The 17,449-nt window shown below is 41.7% G+C and overlaps 1 protein-coding gene across 2 annotated transcripts in view; it reads right to left on the bottom strand.

The window, feature by feature from the left end:
- Glra1 (glycine receptor alpha 1) overlaps positions 1–17,449 on the bottom strand; it is a 79,939-nt gene that overhangs the window by 12,706 nt on the left and 49,784 nt on the right. For both annotated transcript variants that reach the window (XM_027938707.3, XM_027938708.3), the window contains exon 4: positions 1,607–1,830. In XM_027938707.3, coding sequence (XP_027794508.1) covers positions 1,607–1,830 — 224 coding nt within the window. The remainder of the gene's footprint in view (positions 1–1,606; positions 1,831–17,449) is intronic.

The raw sequence follows: 17,449 nt of genomic DNA, 5'->3' as shown, positions 1-17,449 counted from the left end.
CACCCCAAGATGCCTAACTGATGCTGTTCTGGGGAGACTTAGCTGTTGGCATCTCAGCTGTGCATGGGGAAAACGGCCCTTTGTGAATCTTCTCCCTCCAGCTCACACCCACAGCTCTGCATGTGGGTGCCTTCAAGTACAAAGGAGAAGCAGGGAAGGAAAAGGGAGGGGAGGAAGGGGGGAAAGGAGGAAGTGGGGAAAGGAGGGGAAAAACAAAGGGAAAGGGAATGCAGTGGAATTCTGAAGATAAAAAGCTCCAAAGTGGGGCAGCTGTCACACTGGGTTAATTTCCTGAAGTTGAATGACCTTGGGAACATCACTTTCTGCTGATTTGTCCTTCTGTCATGCAGCACTGGGACTTAGCTTCCTGGAGATAGGAAACTAGCCTGGCAGCAGCAAAACCCAAGCAGGGTGGCCCTCTCCTCCCGCAGCCTGCCAGGGCCTCACCAACCATTTTCTAAAAACCCATGGCTCTCCCCCTCTGCATGCATATGGCGCTGAGGGAGGTGAGCCTGCCCCTGGGGGGTGGGTTCCTCGAACCCCCTCCCCACCTATCCCATGGGAAACTGGGTCTAGTTGCACCTGAGGGTTAGGTGTGACCTCTCCCACAGGCCTGACCTTGTAGGCTCATCTCCCAATAGAAATAAGGTCCATTCCCCTGAAGAACTGAAGCGGGAGGGCGGGTCATTTCTGACCAGTGTCCTTTAAACTACTTTGAAATAAACACATATTTATTCTTTGAATATTTAAGTACCTATTGAATACCATTCCCTGCTGTAGGCTTTGGGATTAGCCCAGGTGGGAATCTGGGTTCTGTGATGAACTAACTGTGGGAATTTAGGCATGTTATCTGAATTTTTCAGACCCTCAATTGCCTCATCTGCAAAATGGGTGTAATAAAACCTATTTCATACAGTTGTGGAAAGGATTAGATCCATAAAAAATACTTAGCACAGTGAGTAAATTCTCAATGAATGGTACTTATTATTTTTGCATGTGTCAGGCCATGTCTTTACCTCTTGGCCATTGGTCAGTGTCCCCATACCTTGGGGGAGGAGATTTGGGACTAGGTGGGGAGGAGTGGCAGGACACTCTGAAAGCTTTGCCCCTATCCAGTGTCTTCAGAATACCCCGCAGCTGAGGAAGGGGGTCTAGCCTCTTGAGTGCCAGCTCTGTGGGAAGGGGGTTTACAGAGGACAGAGCGGCCCTGCCCGAGCTTGTGGCAAGATCATCCACCCGGCAGGCCACCAACTTCCTGGTTGCTATGATTTTTCAGGCTTTGTGCCATTGCTTCTGCCAATGACGATCGTATTTAACTCCTCTTTCTTGTTCTGTTGAAATGCTGGGTTACTTTAACAACACCTTCTCTAGGATCCCTTCCCTGATCTCCTTGGTTATGTGAACCACTTGCCCCTGGGACTCCACGTGGTGTTTTGTTCTTACTCACTGAGCTTAGGTTACAAGCCGGCCATGCCTATGCTGCAGAGGGGTTGAGTTGCAGGGCCTGTTCTTCTCTGTCGGACCCCCACACTGGTGCCTGCTTCCGGAGGGCAGTGGGCAAAGGCACGTTCTCAGGAGGGAGTGGACGGACCTGTAGGGAACTCACCTGATGCTGTAGAGGACATTGCCATTCCGGGAGATTCTCAGCAGTTTGTTGTCTGTGGTGATCTCGTGGAAGTGGGCCCCCTTCTCGTTGGCAAAGAACAGGTCAGGTTTCCAGATGGAATCCAGCATGGATGGGTCCAGGTCCAGAGAGTCATCAGGGTATTCATTATAGGCCAGACGGGGGTCGTTCCACTGTTGCCGCAGAAAGATGTTGACCCTATAGTCCTGTAGCCAGGAAACAAGGAAGAGGAGGCAGGGTCAGGCCAGGGGACGCCAACTCTCAGAGGGCTGTCACCTTTCAGCCAGGGTTTCCCCAAAAATCCCTCTTGGGGGACATTATTGGAGTCTGGTTGCATCTTACATGGGGTAAGAAGTAAAAGTCTGTGCCTCAGGGATCTTGAGAGTTGGAATGACTCCAGACAATTCTCTCAATACCTGGCTAAGTATACTCGACTCTGAACTGAGGTTATTTAAATTTTATTATTTCTCTTAAAAATTTTAAAAGGTTTTGGGGCTGGGATTGTGGTTCAGTGGTAGAGCGCTTGCTTAGCATGTGTGAAGCAGTGGGTTTGATTCTCAGTACCACATATAAATAAATAAATAACATAAAGGTCTATTGATAACTAAAAAAAAATTTAAAAGGTTTAAAGACTAATGTAATATACACCTGTTTTCATCATCCTCTTTTGTCATGTTTCCTTCATGTTTTTTTGGATAAGAGAAATGATACATTACAGATCAAGCTGTATCATTTAAGCACTGTAACTTCTTTGGACCCCACATGACCCAACTCTCTGCTGAGGGCTTAACTGTCCCTGCTGATCCTGGTGGAGCTGAAAAGAGTCCGTTTAGTTTCCATTCACTACTAGAGGAGGCAATAAATAGTGTGTGTTGGTCTCAGTGGCAGAAATCTGGGTAATGAGATTAAATCTTTCATTAGGAAAACTTCTGTATTTTGTCAGTGATTCATGTACCATGGATCATGTGGCACTACAAATAGAATTTGGGGTTTCCCAAGGAAGAAGGGCACAGATTCTGTGTTGGATTCTCAAAAGGTCCTATAGTTCCCCTTACGACTTTTTTTTTTTTTTTTTTTTGATACCAGAGATTGAACCTTGGTGTGCTTAACCACTGAGCCATATCCACAGCACTCTAAATAAAATAAAAATATTTTATTTAGAGACAGGGTCTCACTAAGTTGTTTAGGGCCCTGCTAAGTTGCTGAGGCTGGCTTTGAACTGGCAATCCTCCTGCCTCAGCCTCCTGAGTTCACCACCGCCCTTATATCCCCAAAATTAATAACCTCATTTAAGTCCAACTTTATATTCTTTCCTTCAAGAAATAATGTCAAGGGTTGGGGATGTGGCTCAGGGTTAGAGATCTTGCCTAACATGTGCAAGGCTGGGGGTTCAATCTCTGCATCTCCAACCCCCCCCCCAGAAAAAAGAAAGAAATAATGTTCACACATGAGGGCCGCTATTGCTCTTTTTCTGAGGGTGATGTATGCATGAGGTCATACTATGTGGTTCTTTTGGTGTGCTGCTTCTAAATCCTCATTAGTTTCAGTTCATCATCATGGGGGAGGGCTAACAACCTCCCCACTGTGGCCCTCACCCCTGCCTGATTCCTCCCTCAGCACATGCCTCACTGTTTGCCTGCAGAAATATCAATAACTTCATAAAATGTTCCAAGGTATTTTATAGGCTTTTCCTCTAATTTAATCAAAGGCTCTCCCTCCAGCCCCATAGAAAGTGACATTTGGTCTCATAATCTCGTGTCTTATAAGTCCCGTGGTGGAGGGAGAACTTGAGGCCAGGCCTAGATGTAGGTACTTTGTGTTTTTTTGCTGATGATAATGGACACCTCTGAATCTGGCCCCACCTGACCATGGGGTTGGAAACAGCCCCTCTCCCTGCCCCTGCGGTTTTACATGGTGTGTGTGTGTGTGTGTGTGTGTGTGTGTGTGTACGTGTGTGTTATGATGAGGAGTGATGAGGAACGGGAAAAGTCCCATCAGAGTGAACAGAATATAAATGGTTCGGCAAAAAGAGTCTTCAGTCCCCAAACCCCTGCTGTACTTTTGATGTTCCTGCCAGTGACATGTCAAGACTGTTTATGTAGCTGGAAGGAAGAAAAGAAAGTGACATTTCTTAAAATGGTCTGTTAGGCACCAGGCGCTGTTCTAGATACTGTCACACACATTTAATTCTCACAAAATCTTTGCAAGCAAACATTCAGATTCCCGCCACGAGGGTAAGGAAGCAGGTTTGGAAAGGTGGAGAAAGTGTCGAAGCGTGGGGTGAGTGAGTCGCAGGTTTGGGATCAGAATTGGCGTGGATGGAACCCTTTAGTGAGTACTCCCACCTGACCTCACATGGGCGCAGGGAGTCGATTCTTGCTGGGGACACCCTCTCTTGTCCTCATTGTTTGGGCAAATTCTGCCTGTTCGGCTTAAACCTTATCTCCTGCAGGAACCTGGATGCCCTGGCACCTGTAGGCTTTTTTTTTTTTTTTTTTTTCCCTATCTGATCTCCTAGGAGGAGGGAATCACCAGAAGCATTTAGCTGAACACTTGCTCCCTGTGTGTGACTTATTTCCTCAACTTGTTTGGCAGCAATTTGAAGGGATGTAGCAGATTTAGTTTCTCTTGCTCCATCCTTCCTACTGTCCCAGTCAGTGTGCCTATCAGCTGCCCAGACCCAGGAGAAGGGGAAGCAGAAAAAATCAAACAGGTTGGAGCAGAATGGGCTTTCATCCTTTGATAGCTGAAGACACTGAGACCCTGAGGGGGAAGGCCTTATCTAAGGTCATGTAGCATTTCAGGAAAGGACTTGGTATTAGAATCTGGCTCTGTTTCTCTAGACCTCATTGTTAGAAATTAGGTGAGATGGTCTCTAAGAACCTACCCAATCCAATAGCTGAGTGTCATGAGTTTCATTTTACTTAAGAACACTTAACTTAGCATCTACTAAGTGCCAGGCACTGTTCTACATCCTGGGGAATCTTCTGAGAAAAAGAAAGGTCTATTTATTCAGTTACAGAGTCTATAGGGTAATGTTGGTACCATGCTGAGGTAAGGGCTCTGGTGGGGGCTATGTATGGTGCTGGGACTACAGAAAACAGGTGTTCTGCATCTAGATGCAGGGCTGGAGGTCAAAGAAGTGTCCAGGAAGAAGCAATGTTTAAAGTGAGACCAGAGGTTGAACCAAAGAGGAAAAGCATCTCAGTCACTCGGAAGTACATTTATGAAGGTCTTGAGGCAAAATAAAAGGGTGGAAAGACTGACAGGTAAATGATGAAGGAGAGGAGTGGGAGAAAGCAGAAAGGGTCTTGCAAACCATCCTGAGAAATTCAGATTTTATTGTGACAGTAATATGAATCTTTTGAAGAGTTTTAAGTATAAAGGGACATTATTCCACTTGCATTTTATTATTAGTATTTAAAAATATTCTATTTTTTAATTGCAGAAGTAATGCAATTTGTTGACTGTAAAAAAATTAAAATGTTTATTATCTACAAGAAAAAAATAGAACCCATAGTGTCTCATTATAAGATGACTAATGAAAATTTAAAGCAAGAGACCTGGAGAACATGCTCAGTGTCTGTCCCCAGGCAGCTTGACTCCTTCTGCGGTAGCAGCCGGCTCCTTTTCTCGGCAGCTGCTACCCAAACGAGTTGCCACCATTGATTTTTCTCCTCCCAAGTTGGTAAACAGCAGTGGGAAATGCAGTTCAGAAGAGATCAATGTAATTGGTGTAATAGGCTGAAAGCTAAATGCTGTATTGCTGACTTTGCCTTGTACTTCTGTTGGTTGATGTTCGACATGCTGGGGATCCATGTTCAAGTTCAGGGGCCAGAGAAGCAACATTTGAATTCTTCAGCCCAGAACTCCAACTTCCACTTACAATAGCTGATTTCTAGGTCTCCCAATGTAGCCTGTTACCCCGAAGCAGGGAGATTTCTAGAGTTCAAGTCCAGCGGTCTTTAGCATCAACTCACTCATCTTGCCTTGAGGTTCCTTGATGCTCTGATTTCTGGTAACTGGGCAACTAGCTGTTTGGCTTCTAGAGCATAAGCTCATCTTTTGTTCATTCTACAAACACATATCAAGGACTTGCTATGTGTCACCTGCAGTTAGATCCGTCCCCATCCATACCCTTACTGTGTCTAATTTGAGATTCTAACTTCTAATAAGCTCTTAATTTAGTATTGCAGTAAAATAGAACGAAGCGCTTTAATAGGAAAAAGCTAAGAGGTGTGAGTTGGTGGGAAGCACACGATTTAGCTTATTTTATCCTTAAAATAATCCCATGACATAGCTAGGTTCACCCTCATACTATTTTGTTCACATCCCACAGTTGGTAACGGGTGGGGAGGGCTGGAGTTTGAACCTATTTTATCTCATGATATAGAGTCCTTGCTTTGCATCACTGTGCTGTCATAAGGTGGTGAAATGAAGGGACGTGACCTCTGGATATGCTTGATTGTCAAACCAGGGTATTTGCCTTTTATTTTGTAGCCCATTTGACACCGTTGAAGACTTACAAGGTGGACCGGTATCAAGGTTCAACTTCATAATCAGCAGGGCAGGGCTGATCGTGAGGTATTGGAAATGAGAGGAAACAGATACAGTGAGGTCTGGTTTGAGGCCGTTTGACAGTCCCATTTAAAGGGTAAGAAGAATCTAAACTAAGACAGTAGGAAAGGGAACTGGGCATAAGCAAGAGAATCGTAGTTATTGATCATCATCATCATCATCATCATTTGCACCATCAAATATTATAGCTAGAAAGAACCTTGGGGACCTCTGTCTTCTTCATTTTACACAAGGCTCAGAGAAGGAAAGTGCCTTTCTCCAGGCCCCACATCAATTAAGTGACTAAGATGGAATGCATATGAAGTCATTTTTACTTCTATCCTACTTCTTTCTGTTTCTATATTTTATACTTTTGGAGGTAGCCCCAGGCCCAGGAGTAAGGGAGCACAGATGAATCCGCCGTCAGGCTGGCTCAGCTTTCCTGAAGAAGTTTTAGCATGGGCTTGGCTCTGACAGGGTTTGGGATTAAGATGCATAAGAGCTGAATCAATCTGCCAAAGACCAGGAGCCATGGGGTTCATTCTGAGTGGGGATGCTCAGGCTTGGTTTATGACCTGTTGCTTCCTTTCTTACTCCTGCTCTTCTTCTCACTTTCCTGGACCTCTGAGAAGCACTATGACATGAGTCCTATGTGTTTTTTTTTTTTTTTTTTTTTACCCTGCAAATATGGTAAGAGCCTCATTCTCTGCACTGTCCTTTGAGCATGTGAACTTGGCTCAGCTTGCGCAAGTAGGGTTTACTAAACCATCGCAGAGTGGCAGGTATGGTGTGAAGCACTTTATAGGGAACTTCTCACCAAATTCTCATAGTGACACTGTTTTGCAAATAAACTGAGACCTGGGGATATTAAGTGCTTTGTATAAACTGAGTGGCAGAGCTGAGATTCAGCTCCAGGAAAGTTTGACTTCAAAGTTCTATACTTTTAAGTAATATACTTATTGGCTCTTATTACTAACAATGTCTTATTATAATTTGCTACTTTTTGCTTTTCCAAGCCACCCTCACATTAGATTTTGTCTGTGAGGTTGGTATAGAAGAGAAGATTCTTATCCCCATTGGACATATGTGGAAATAAGCCCTCAAAGCTCAAGTTCCCATTGCCAGGTACTGGTAGATCCAGGACTGATAGTAATAAGGTAAATAAGACTAATACATCGAGACTTTACCATGCACAAGAAACTATGTTAAAAACTTGTATATGTGTGTTACTTTATCTTCACACTATTCCTGTAATGTATGTTATATTATCATTCCTGTTTTACAAGTAGGGAAATCAAGGCATTTGGAAATTAAAATACCATTGCTGACATCACACAATTAGTCAGTGGAAAAGTTGAAATATGAACCCAGGATGTTAAAGCCAGAGTCTAGGCATTTAAACTGTAGAGCATCAAACAACTCCCAGAATTGCCTTGAGAATTCAAGACACCACAATGCTATCAGTTATGGCCTCTGGCTGCTGTTACCTACCTGTGGGTTTGTGGTCGCCCATAAGTAGCAGGAAGTGTCATAAAAGGCAAAGAACAGAAAGGTTTTGCCCCAGGTTTAACAGTGCCTTTTTCCTTATTTGGCCCAGAGATTTGACTCATGGTCTGGTTATACTCAAGTCCAGTGCTGGCAGACTCCCCAGATCCTGCCTCTTGTCTCCTTGTCCAGATGCCTAATTTGTGCTTAAACCTCTCTAAGTCACCATGCTGTCTGGTGCATGCTCATTTGGAGATCACACAGTCAGAGCTACATTTGTTGTTAAGAACTGTAGACATTTGGACCAGTGGAGCTGAGCATCGTTCTATGTCTGTAGGGAATCACTAAAACCCAGTACGAGTTTAATAATCACACAAAAATGCTAATAGCCACTACTTTTATTGGATGGCTAACATTTGCTAGAACTGTAAATGTATTTATAAACTTTTCATCAACCTAACATACTGGGTAGTACCATACTCATTTTATGTATGAGTAAACAGTGAGGTTAAAGCAGAGGTTAGGGGTCTTACCTAAAGTCATGTAGTTATAGGTACTAGAACATCTATACAGATACAGGACTTATGGTTTCCAAGTTCACACTCTTTTTTTTTTAAATATAATTTTGTTCTGTCTATTTCCTTTTTTTGTAAAAAAAAAATCTAAGCCAAGTTCCATCTATTCTATTCTAAATTATCTATTTGAAATATTTATAATTATTATATTTAAATATTTATTTGAACTAAATATTTTAAAATTAAATACTATTTAAATAGTAAACATTTTATTAAATATTTAAAACATCTCATTAAAATTTTTATTCAATATTAGATATAAAATTTAAAACAGTCTCTGGGGTAAATGAAGGAAATATAGTAGACAGAGCATACTAGGACCCCACTGAGCTCATGTGACAGGTTTGCTCATAAATATTCTCATAGTCAGTATCAGACGGAGAACTTTGGATTGTGATATTGAACTATGGGGTGGATTTATAATTGATTGCCAAAGGATGCAAATTGAAGGATAGATATTAACTCAGAAAGAGGAAGAATGACACTGTGGCAGTGAAGTCCACAGTCATGAGATATGCCACTAGAAAACATGGAAGGAAAATCATCAAGAAAGCCCAACAGAGGCGCCCAGTGCTCATCTCCTGCAAAGAACCCCAAATAACAAATAGATAACTACACTCTGAGGAAGTGATCTAAGGAAAAACACTGGAATTTGGCAAGGGACAGATGGGAACACTGTAGGACATGAAAATTCAGATACATAGAGAAGGGACCAAAGTACTCTGCCTCTATGACACATTTTAGTCAGATTTTGGATTACTGTGTACAAAAAGACCAGACAAGAACAACTTAAAAGAGAAAAAGTTTATATTCTGGTTCATGGTTTCAGAGGTTCAGGTCATGGTTGTCCAATTCTGGACCTGAGGTAAGGCAGAACATCATGGCGGAAGGGTGTGGTGGAGGAAAGCAACTCAGGATATAGCAACCAGGAGGCAGAGAGAACTCTTCTCACCAAGGACACAATATAAAAACCAGAGGCACACCACCAATGACTGACTTCCTCCAGCTACGTTCTACCCACCTACAGTTACTGCCCAGTTAATCCATATCAGTGGGTGGATTCACTGATTAAGTTACATCTCTCATAAGGAAATCATTTCATCCTGAAAATTCTTGCATTTTCTTACACATAAGCATTTGGGGGGCACCTAAAATATAAACCATAATAACTTGTTTCCTAGGCGGATCAGCTCAGAGGCAGGAGAGACTTCTTACAGTAGGGAAAAGGTAAGAAGGAGATTTCCAATGCCCCCCATTACTAGCGCGATCACTATAGTCCTAGCTATAGGAGAGTTCATTGGCCCCAAGCTCCGTTTAGGGAACTTCCTGAAGTCCATATAGCTGTACTGCTTCAGAACAGAAACTCGTATAGTGTTCCCCTTACTCAGTGGGACTCAAACTGCTATAGCATAGCACCAAATTGAGAACACGCATTGATTATGCTGAATAAGTCATATGGAGACTATGTTACTGTGGTCACCCAGAACCAAAGCTATGGCACCCTACCCAATCAATACCTTAGTCCCTAACTACAGGAAAAGTCCCTACAAAAGCTAAAAAGAGATCACGGTTCCACCATATGTTCATATATCAATAAAAATACACACACATACACATACACTCACACAAAACATGAAAAGGCAAGGAAACATGACACTTCTAAATGAACAAAATAATTCTCTAGTAACAGGCCTCAAAGAAAAGGAAATCAACAGATTGCCTAAAAGGGAATTCAAAATAATGATTTTAAGGAAACTCGGTAAGGTATTAGTGAATAAAGATAATTCAACAAAATCATAAAATAATTTATAATATGAGAAACAAAATAAGAAATTCAACAGAGATCAATATCATGAAAAAAGACCTGAACAGAAATCTTGGAGATCATGATTGAAACTCATTGAAATAAAAATGTAAATTGAGGGCCTCAACAACAGATTAGATTAAGCAGAACAAATTGCTGAATTTACAAAAAAAAAAAAAGCAAATGAAGAAAACTTATAAGACAAAATGTAAATGTGTAAATGCATTATGGGCATTTCAGAAGGAGAAGAGATGGGGAAACGTGTAGAAAACTCAATGAAATAATAGCTGAAAACTTCCCAAATTGTGGAAGAGATATGGATATCCATGTCTAGGAAGCTCAAAAGCCCCCAAATAGACTCAATCCAAAAAGGTTCTTTCTGAGACACATTATAATCAAACTATCAAAAATCAAAGACAAGAGAAAATTCTATTAAAAAAAACAACAACAAGACAAGGGCCTGGGTTTGTAGCTCAGTGGTAGAACGCTTGCCTTGCTTGCATGAGGTCCTAAGTACGATCCTCAGCACCACATGATAAAATAAATAAATAAAAAATAAAGATACTGTGTCCATCTACAACTAAAAAATAAATATTAAAAAAAAGAGTCAGGTCTTACATAAGGGAATCCCCATTAGATTAACAGAAGATTTCTTACCGGGTTAGGAAAGAATGGGATGCTAAATTCAAAGTGCAAAGACAAACTTGGAAATACAGGAAAGAAGGTCACTTTCGGAAAGCTAAACTGATAACAGAGATGAATACAAACTAGAGGAATTTGGAGAAGGCCCAGCATCAATCAAAATGGTGCACGTGTGACCTCCATGTTTTAGTACAGGCACTCATTTTAATTGAATAAGTGGAACCCTAATTTTTTATACTGCATCTCATTTAGAGAACTATTTTATAAACATGTGTGAATTCATAATATAGTACAAGAAAGGGCAGTTCAAGAAGCAGAAATTTGTAGTTGGTAATCTAGCATTATCTGGGGGACAGCATGGCCATATGTAGAGGAACCAACTTTCTTGTTACTGGAAAGAGGGTATCTGTGTGGTGAGTTCAGCATGGTTTCTTAGATCTCCTTCTGGCTTGAATCAAATTTCCCTCAAGGAAGTTTACCTCCCTTTCCTCCACTGGTAAAAGCAACTTTTGCTTGACTTTCCTGGTACCGGATAATGGTAAGGGGCATACATGAACATTCCTATTATTAGAATGGGAAGCCCCATTGTAGATTGAAATAACTCGGCAGTCTGATTTCACCACCTTAGTCTTTTGTGGATTTGATTTCCTGAATTTGATCTCGTGGAAAGCTTCACTCTGACCTGCCATAAAGTCATGATTGTGATGCCTTCTTTGGTGGTGTACTGAGATAGAGTCATCCAGCAGGGGAGGCTAAGACTCTTCTTAATCCCATTTTCTTCCTGTAACAGAATCTATTGGCCTTTTTGAGGGCTCACTCCTCTGCCCTTGTTTACCAAGGCTTTGTGGAGTCGAGCCATATATATGACTGAATGCCATTTAATAGACTTTCTCTGGGATCTCCCAAATCCAAGAGTATCGAAATAAGCTAATAAAAGCTGTGTAGAAAGGTGGAAAGGGTAGCGGAAAAAGCAACAACCAAAAAGATCTTGTTGACAACAAAAACCAACCTCACAAAATATCTAGAAAAAACCTACACAAGAAATGTGTGCATTGTGTACATTAAGAAACCCAACAACTACAAAACTTTATGGAAAGCCATAAAGGAAAAACTATATAAGTGGAGAGATATACCATGTTTATAAAATATTGCAATGGTACTATTTCTCCCCAAGTTAACCCATAAACTCAGTGTAATCCCAATCAAAATCTGAGGGGATTCTTATAAGCCTCAAAAAGCTGGTTCTACAGTTCATAGGAAAGAGAAAATCGACTGGCAAGTTCAAGAAAACCTTGTAAAAGAACAACGGAGGGCTTTTTCTATCAGATATGGACATAAAAGTTTAAGTCAGAGTGATTAAAGGATTGGTGTTAGTCTAGGAACAGGTAGAACAACAGAGCAAGGTTGCGCTATGGTTTGGAGGTGAGGTGTCCCCCAAAAGCTCATGTGTGAGACAATGCAAGAAGGTTTGGAGGAGAAATGATTGGTTTATGAGAGCTTTAACCAAATCAGTGAATTAATCACCCGATGGGATTAACTGAGAGGAAATTAAAGGCAGGTGGGGTGTGGCTGGAGGAGGTGGGGACATTGGGAGTGTGTCTTTGGGGCATATATTTGTCTCTTGCTAGTGGAGTTTCTCTCTGCTTCCTGATCATCATGTGAGATGCTTCCCTCTGCCACACTCTTCTGCCATGATACTCTGCCTCACCTCCAGCCTGGAGGAATGGAGCCAGCCTCCAAGGACTGAGACCTCTGAAACCATGAGCCCCTAAATAAACTTTTCCTGCCCTCAGATTGTTCTTGTCTGGTCTTTTAGTCACAGTAGCAAGAAAGCGGACTAGAACAGGAAATAAACTGGAACTAGAAACTAAAAATGTATATATGGGGATTTAGTGGATGAGAAAGGTAAAATTTCAAATTGTTGGAGAAATAATAGCTATTTTACAAATGGCATTGGAATAATTGATATCTAATCAGAGAAAAATAGAGTTAGACAACTAACTCCATAGAAGATTAGATTCCAAATGGAGGTACATATAAAAATCGTCTATATTATTCAAAATGCTCACTGAACTTATGCAAAGATACTCAAATTCACTAGGAATTTGGAGTATAAATCAAAAAAGACAATCATGCACCATTTTGAAATCACATTTGATGAAAAAAAAAAGCTTGATAATGTTTTGGATTGGCAAGAATGGAGAGTAATGAACACTACTGAAGGGAATGTAAATTATTGAAGTGTCTCTGGAAGGGAACTGGGTAATAATATCTATCAATGCACATTGGAAATTAACATAGAATTATGCAGCAGAATGTTCATTGTGGTATTGTTCATAATAGTAAAAAGCGAGATGGACCTAAAGGTGCATCATGGGGAAAGTATTTGAAAACCATGAAACAGTGGTGAGTCCACACCATAGAATGTTACAGGACAAAGTCCAGAAGCATAAATGGCATCATTATATCGTGTACTTAATGGAGTATTAATAAGTCATTTGTTATGTCCTCTCCCACATTTCCAAATTTCTGACCTGAAGAGAGTTAAAAAGAATGAGGTAGACCTAGATGTGGTGATGTAGACAGAGATGCCCAGCCAGGATGGAAGGAGGAAAAGCAAATTGTGTTATTCAAAGGCATGCATGTGTACTTAAATGTATGTATATTCAAGGGAAAGTGACTGGTTGGGTGTACACTACATTTTATTTGTAGTGGTTACCTCAGGGTTAAAAAAAATAGGAATTGAGGGGGAGGGTAGAGCAGGAGTGTTCTTATTTCTCTCTTGTTCTATTTTCCTTCCTTCTTTTCCTTCCTCCCTCCCTCCCTCCCTCCCTCCCTCCCTCCCTCCCTTCCTTCCTTCCTTCTCTCTTTCTCTCTCTTTTCCTTTGGTACCAGGGATTAAACCCAGGCATGCTTAGTCACATCCTCTTTTAATTTTTTATTTTGAGGTAGGGTTTCTCTGAGTTGCTTAGGGCCTCACTAAGTTGCTGAGACTGGTTTGAACTTGCGATCTTCCTGCCTCAACCTCTGAGGGATTACAGACGTGCACCACAGTGCCTGGCTCTTGCTCTATTTTCTTTTTTGTAATTGTAGATGGACAGAATGCCTTTATTTTATTTGTTTCTATGTAAGTGGTGCTAAGGATCGAACCCAGTGCCTCACACGTGCTAGGCAAACACTCTGCCACTGAGCTACAGCCCCAGTCCATCTTGCTCTATTTTCGATTGGATTAATTGCAAATGATTGTTTTCAAGTATTACTCAGGTACATATATAATGGAGTTCTACTCAGCCAGAAAAAAGAATGAAATTATCGCATTTGTTGGTAAATAGATGAAAATGGAGAATATCAAGCAAAGTGAAAAAAGCCAAACTCAGAAATTCATATGTGGAAGCTAGAGTACAATGTAAGAGGAAGGGAAGGATAGGATGATATAAAGAACCAATCAAATACAAATTAATAGATGAGTGAAAGGAAGTGGAGTAAAGGAAGCAGAATGGGAAGGGAAGGTAGGACAGGAGGGAAAATGGAGGGGCGATCATGAACTGAAATCAATTTCCATGCACGTATGAGTGTCTCAGGATGAACCCAATTAACATGTATAGCTATAAAGCTCTAATAGGAAAAGTAATGCTTTGCACAATTTACAATAGCTAAATTGTGGAACCAATCTAGATGCCCTTCAGTAGATGAATGGATAGGGAAAATGTGATATATACACACAATGGAATATTACTCAGCATTAAAAGAAATAAAATCATGGCATTTGCCGGTAAATGGATGAAGTTAGAGAATATGATGCTAAGTGAAGTAAGCCAATCCCCCCCCCAAACAAATGTCAAATGTTTTCTCTGATATGTGGATTCTGATCCATAATGGGGATTGGGGGTGGGAGCATGGGAGGAATGGAGGAACTTTGGATAGGGCAAAAGGGAGGGAAGGGGAGGGAGGGGACATGGGAGTAGAAAAGACAGACATCATTACCCTAGGTACTTGTAGGAAGACACAGATGGTGTGACTCTACATTGTGTACAACCAGAGACATGAAAAATTATGCTCTTTATGTGTACTATGAATTGAATTGCGTTCTACTGTCATGCATAAAAAATAGAATAAATAAATAAATAAATAAATTCAATATACCAGAATAAGGATGATGATGCCATCCCTTTGCTCTGCTCTGACCACTCCCGGGTGTATGGATGCAATGTAAGGAGAGGGCCCCACATGCATGGTGAAGCAATTGACATCTAGAGAGAATGGTTGAAGAGGCCAGGCTTGGGAGGTGTCCAGAGAGCCAACTTCATTTACTTAAAGGGTCGTCAGGTAAATAGATTGTTTCTGTGTAGCGCCGGGGTCAGGACTCAAACCACTGGTAAGTAGAGATTTGAGAGTTGTCCAAAGATGAAAGGGCTGCTGTGTGAGGTAATAGAGTCTCTATCACTGGCGCTATGCAAGCAGGAATTACTTGGCCACGATGTTTGTGGCAGGGATTCTAACAACAGATGAAGGTCAGACTAGAGAATGTCCAAGGTTAATTCTTTTCACAAACACTGATTAGCTCCTATGATTCAAACCATGTGTTGGGCCCTGGAAATGTAGAGCTGATTAAGAGGAGAGACAAGGTCCCTGCTCTTGGTAAAAAAGCAAGCAAGTCAATGGATGGACAAATAAGAAGCTTCAAAATTTTAGGTATTGCTCTGAGGATAGAGAACATGGTGGTGTGATAGAGAGTAGCTAGGAAGGGGAGCAATTTTTTTAGGCAAGAGGGTTGGGATACCTGAGCTGAGAGCTAAAGGATGGGAAGGAGCCAATCCTGCAGAGATCTTTCTGGGTAGAGGGAACAGAATAAGTAAGAGAATTAGGAGGCAGGAGAATTCTGTGATCTGACCTGGGGTTTCAAATGAACCCCCAAGCAACAGTCAGAAGTGGAAGGGGACAGGAGGAGCAGAGGGAGGGAAGTCAGGCGACTGTTTTTGTCAAGCAAGAGAGAGATGATGTCAGTTTTAACTAGAGTTGACAGCAGCAAAGATGGAAAACAACAGATGGATTCCTAGGATTCACAATATCTCTTTCGCTCAACCCAGTTGAATGGCAACGGGCAGTGAATGCTTCCTAGCCAATGTGTTAATATTTGTGATTGGGCCAAAGGGGTTTACTTTCCTTGTGAGGGAGCCTTTTCCTATATCTTTTTTTCCCCCTGTTTTCCTACATCTTGAGGTCTTGTTTGCAAATACCCAAAGGGATGGATGGGCAGAGTCTTCTCGTAATAAATGTTCTGATAGAATTAAATAAATACCATTTAGTATTTTATTGGAAAAACCCTGGGGCAGAAGACCAGGGTGGGGTTATGTCGTCACGTGGCTCTGCCATCTCATCTCATCTCTTTACCTTTTGCGGTACTGGGGTGGGAACCCAGGGCCTTGCACGTGAGAGGCAAGTGCTCTACCCTGGTGCTACACCCCCCGCGGTCACCTCCCTCTTGCCTCATGCTTAGCAATGGTCCAGGCCAAGGACAGGCCTCCAGAAGTCAGGGGGCCTGGAGATCAGAACTGCCTTTTATAATCTTCCCATGTTTTTTTTTCCCTTATGTTTTTATCCTTTTCATGTTTTCATCAGCTGGAAAAACTTGGGTGTATCAAGACTCTCTGAGCCCCATTTTCCTCATCTATAAAATGAGGCTGTTGTATTATATGACCTAATTACCATAATTCATTAACCACAGTTATCTGGCTTTCAGAAAAGTATTCAATACATGACAAACACCAATATAAAACCTCACACTCCATTCACGGCAGAGCTTTTCGAAAGACCTTATCTGTATGCCGTCGTTGTATTCATTTGCCTTTTGCTTTCTTTATGCCTCTGAAATCACTTTCCCTAATTTCGTACATGTTCCCTCCTCCTATGCCCCTCTGCCAAACCTACGGATGCTGTTCTCTTCTCCTCTATGTATCTATTTATTTTATTCATCCATTGGGTGCTGGGGATCAAACCGAGGACCTCACCCATGCTAGACAAGTGCTCTACCACTAAGACACATCCCCAGCCCTTATGCTATAGTCTTACTGGACCTTCCTCCTTTTTTTTGGCACTACGGAGCACAGACTCATTTTTTCAAAGCCCTCATCCTTTGAGTCATCCCCTGAAACTGTGCTCTCTTGGAAGATTTTAACATGGAGAATAGCACGATCAGATTGCTCCGGTAGCAAAATTACTCCAAATCACAGAGCAGCACTTTTCACAGTGCTTGGCACATGACATGCATTCAGTAAGTACTAGCTTGTGGTACTTTTGGTTATTAGTATTCCCTGTGTTCTATAACACCCTGTGCATACCTCTGTAATCTCACTCATCAGACTCTACTATTATCTTTGGTTTCTTTGCCCAATAGATTCCTTGAAAACGGAGACCTACTATTCCCTGATGCCTTGTTCCTGTTTATTTCTAAAAACGTGGGAGGAGTGTACTCTTCAGGCAGGGCCGTGTGTCTTTATTTCAGTGGTAAAATGGGAGCAGATGTGGCCGATGTCACTTATAGGTAAAAAGCATTTACTTGTCTCTTGTTATGGATTGAATGTTTGTGTCTCTCCAAAATTTATAAGAGGATTTTCTGACACCCAGTGGGAATGTATTCGTGAGTCTTTTAGGAAGTGAAGTGAGGTCATAATGGTGAGGCCCTAATCTGATAGGGTTAGTGTCCTTAGAAGGAGATGAAGGGGTGTGTGTGTGTGTGTGTGTGTGTGTGTGTTGGTCTGTCTG

The sequence above is a fragment of the Marmota flaviventris genome, chromosome 5, assembly GCF_047511675.1.
Source record: "Marmota flaviventris isolate mMarFla1 chromosome 5, mMarFla1.hap1, whole genome shotgun sequence".
NCBI lineage: Eukaryota > Metazoa > Chordata > Mammalia > Rodentia > Sciuridae > Marmota > Marmota flaviventris.
This window is presented reverse-complemented; position numbering and strand designations above follow the sequence as displayed.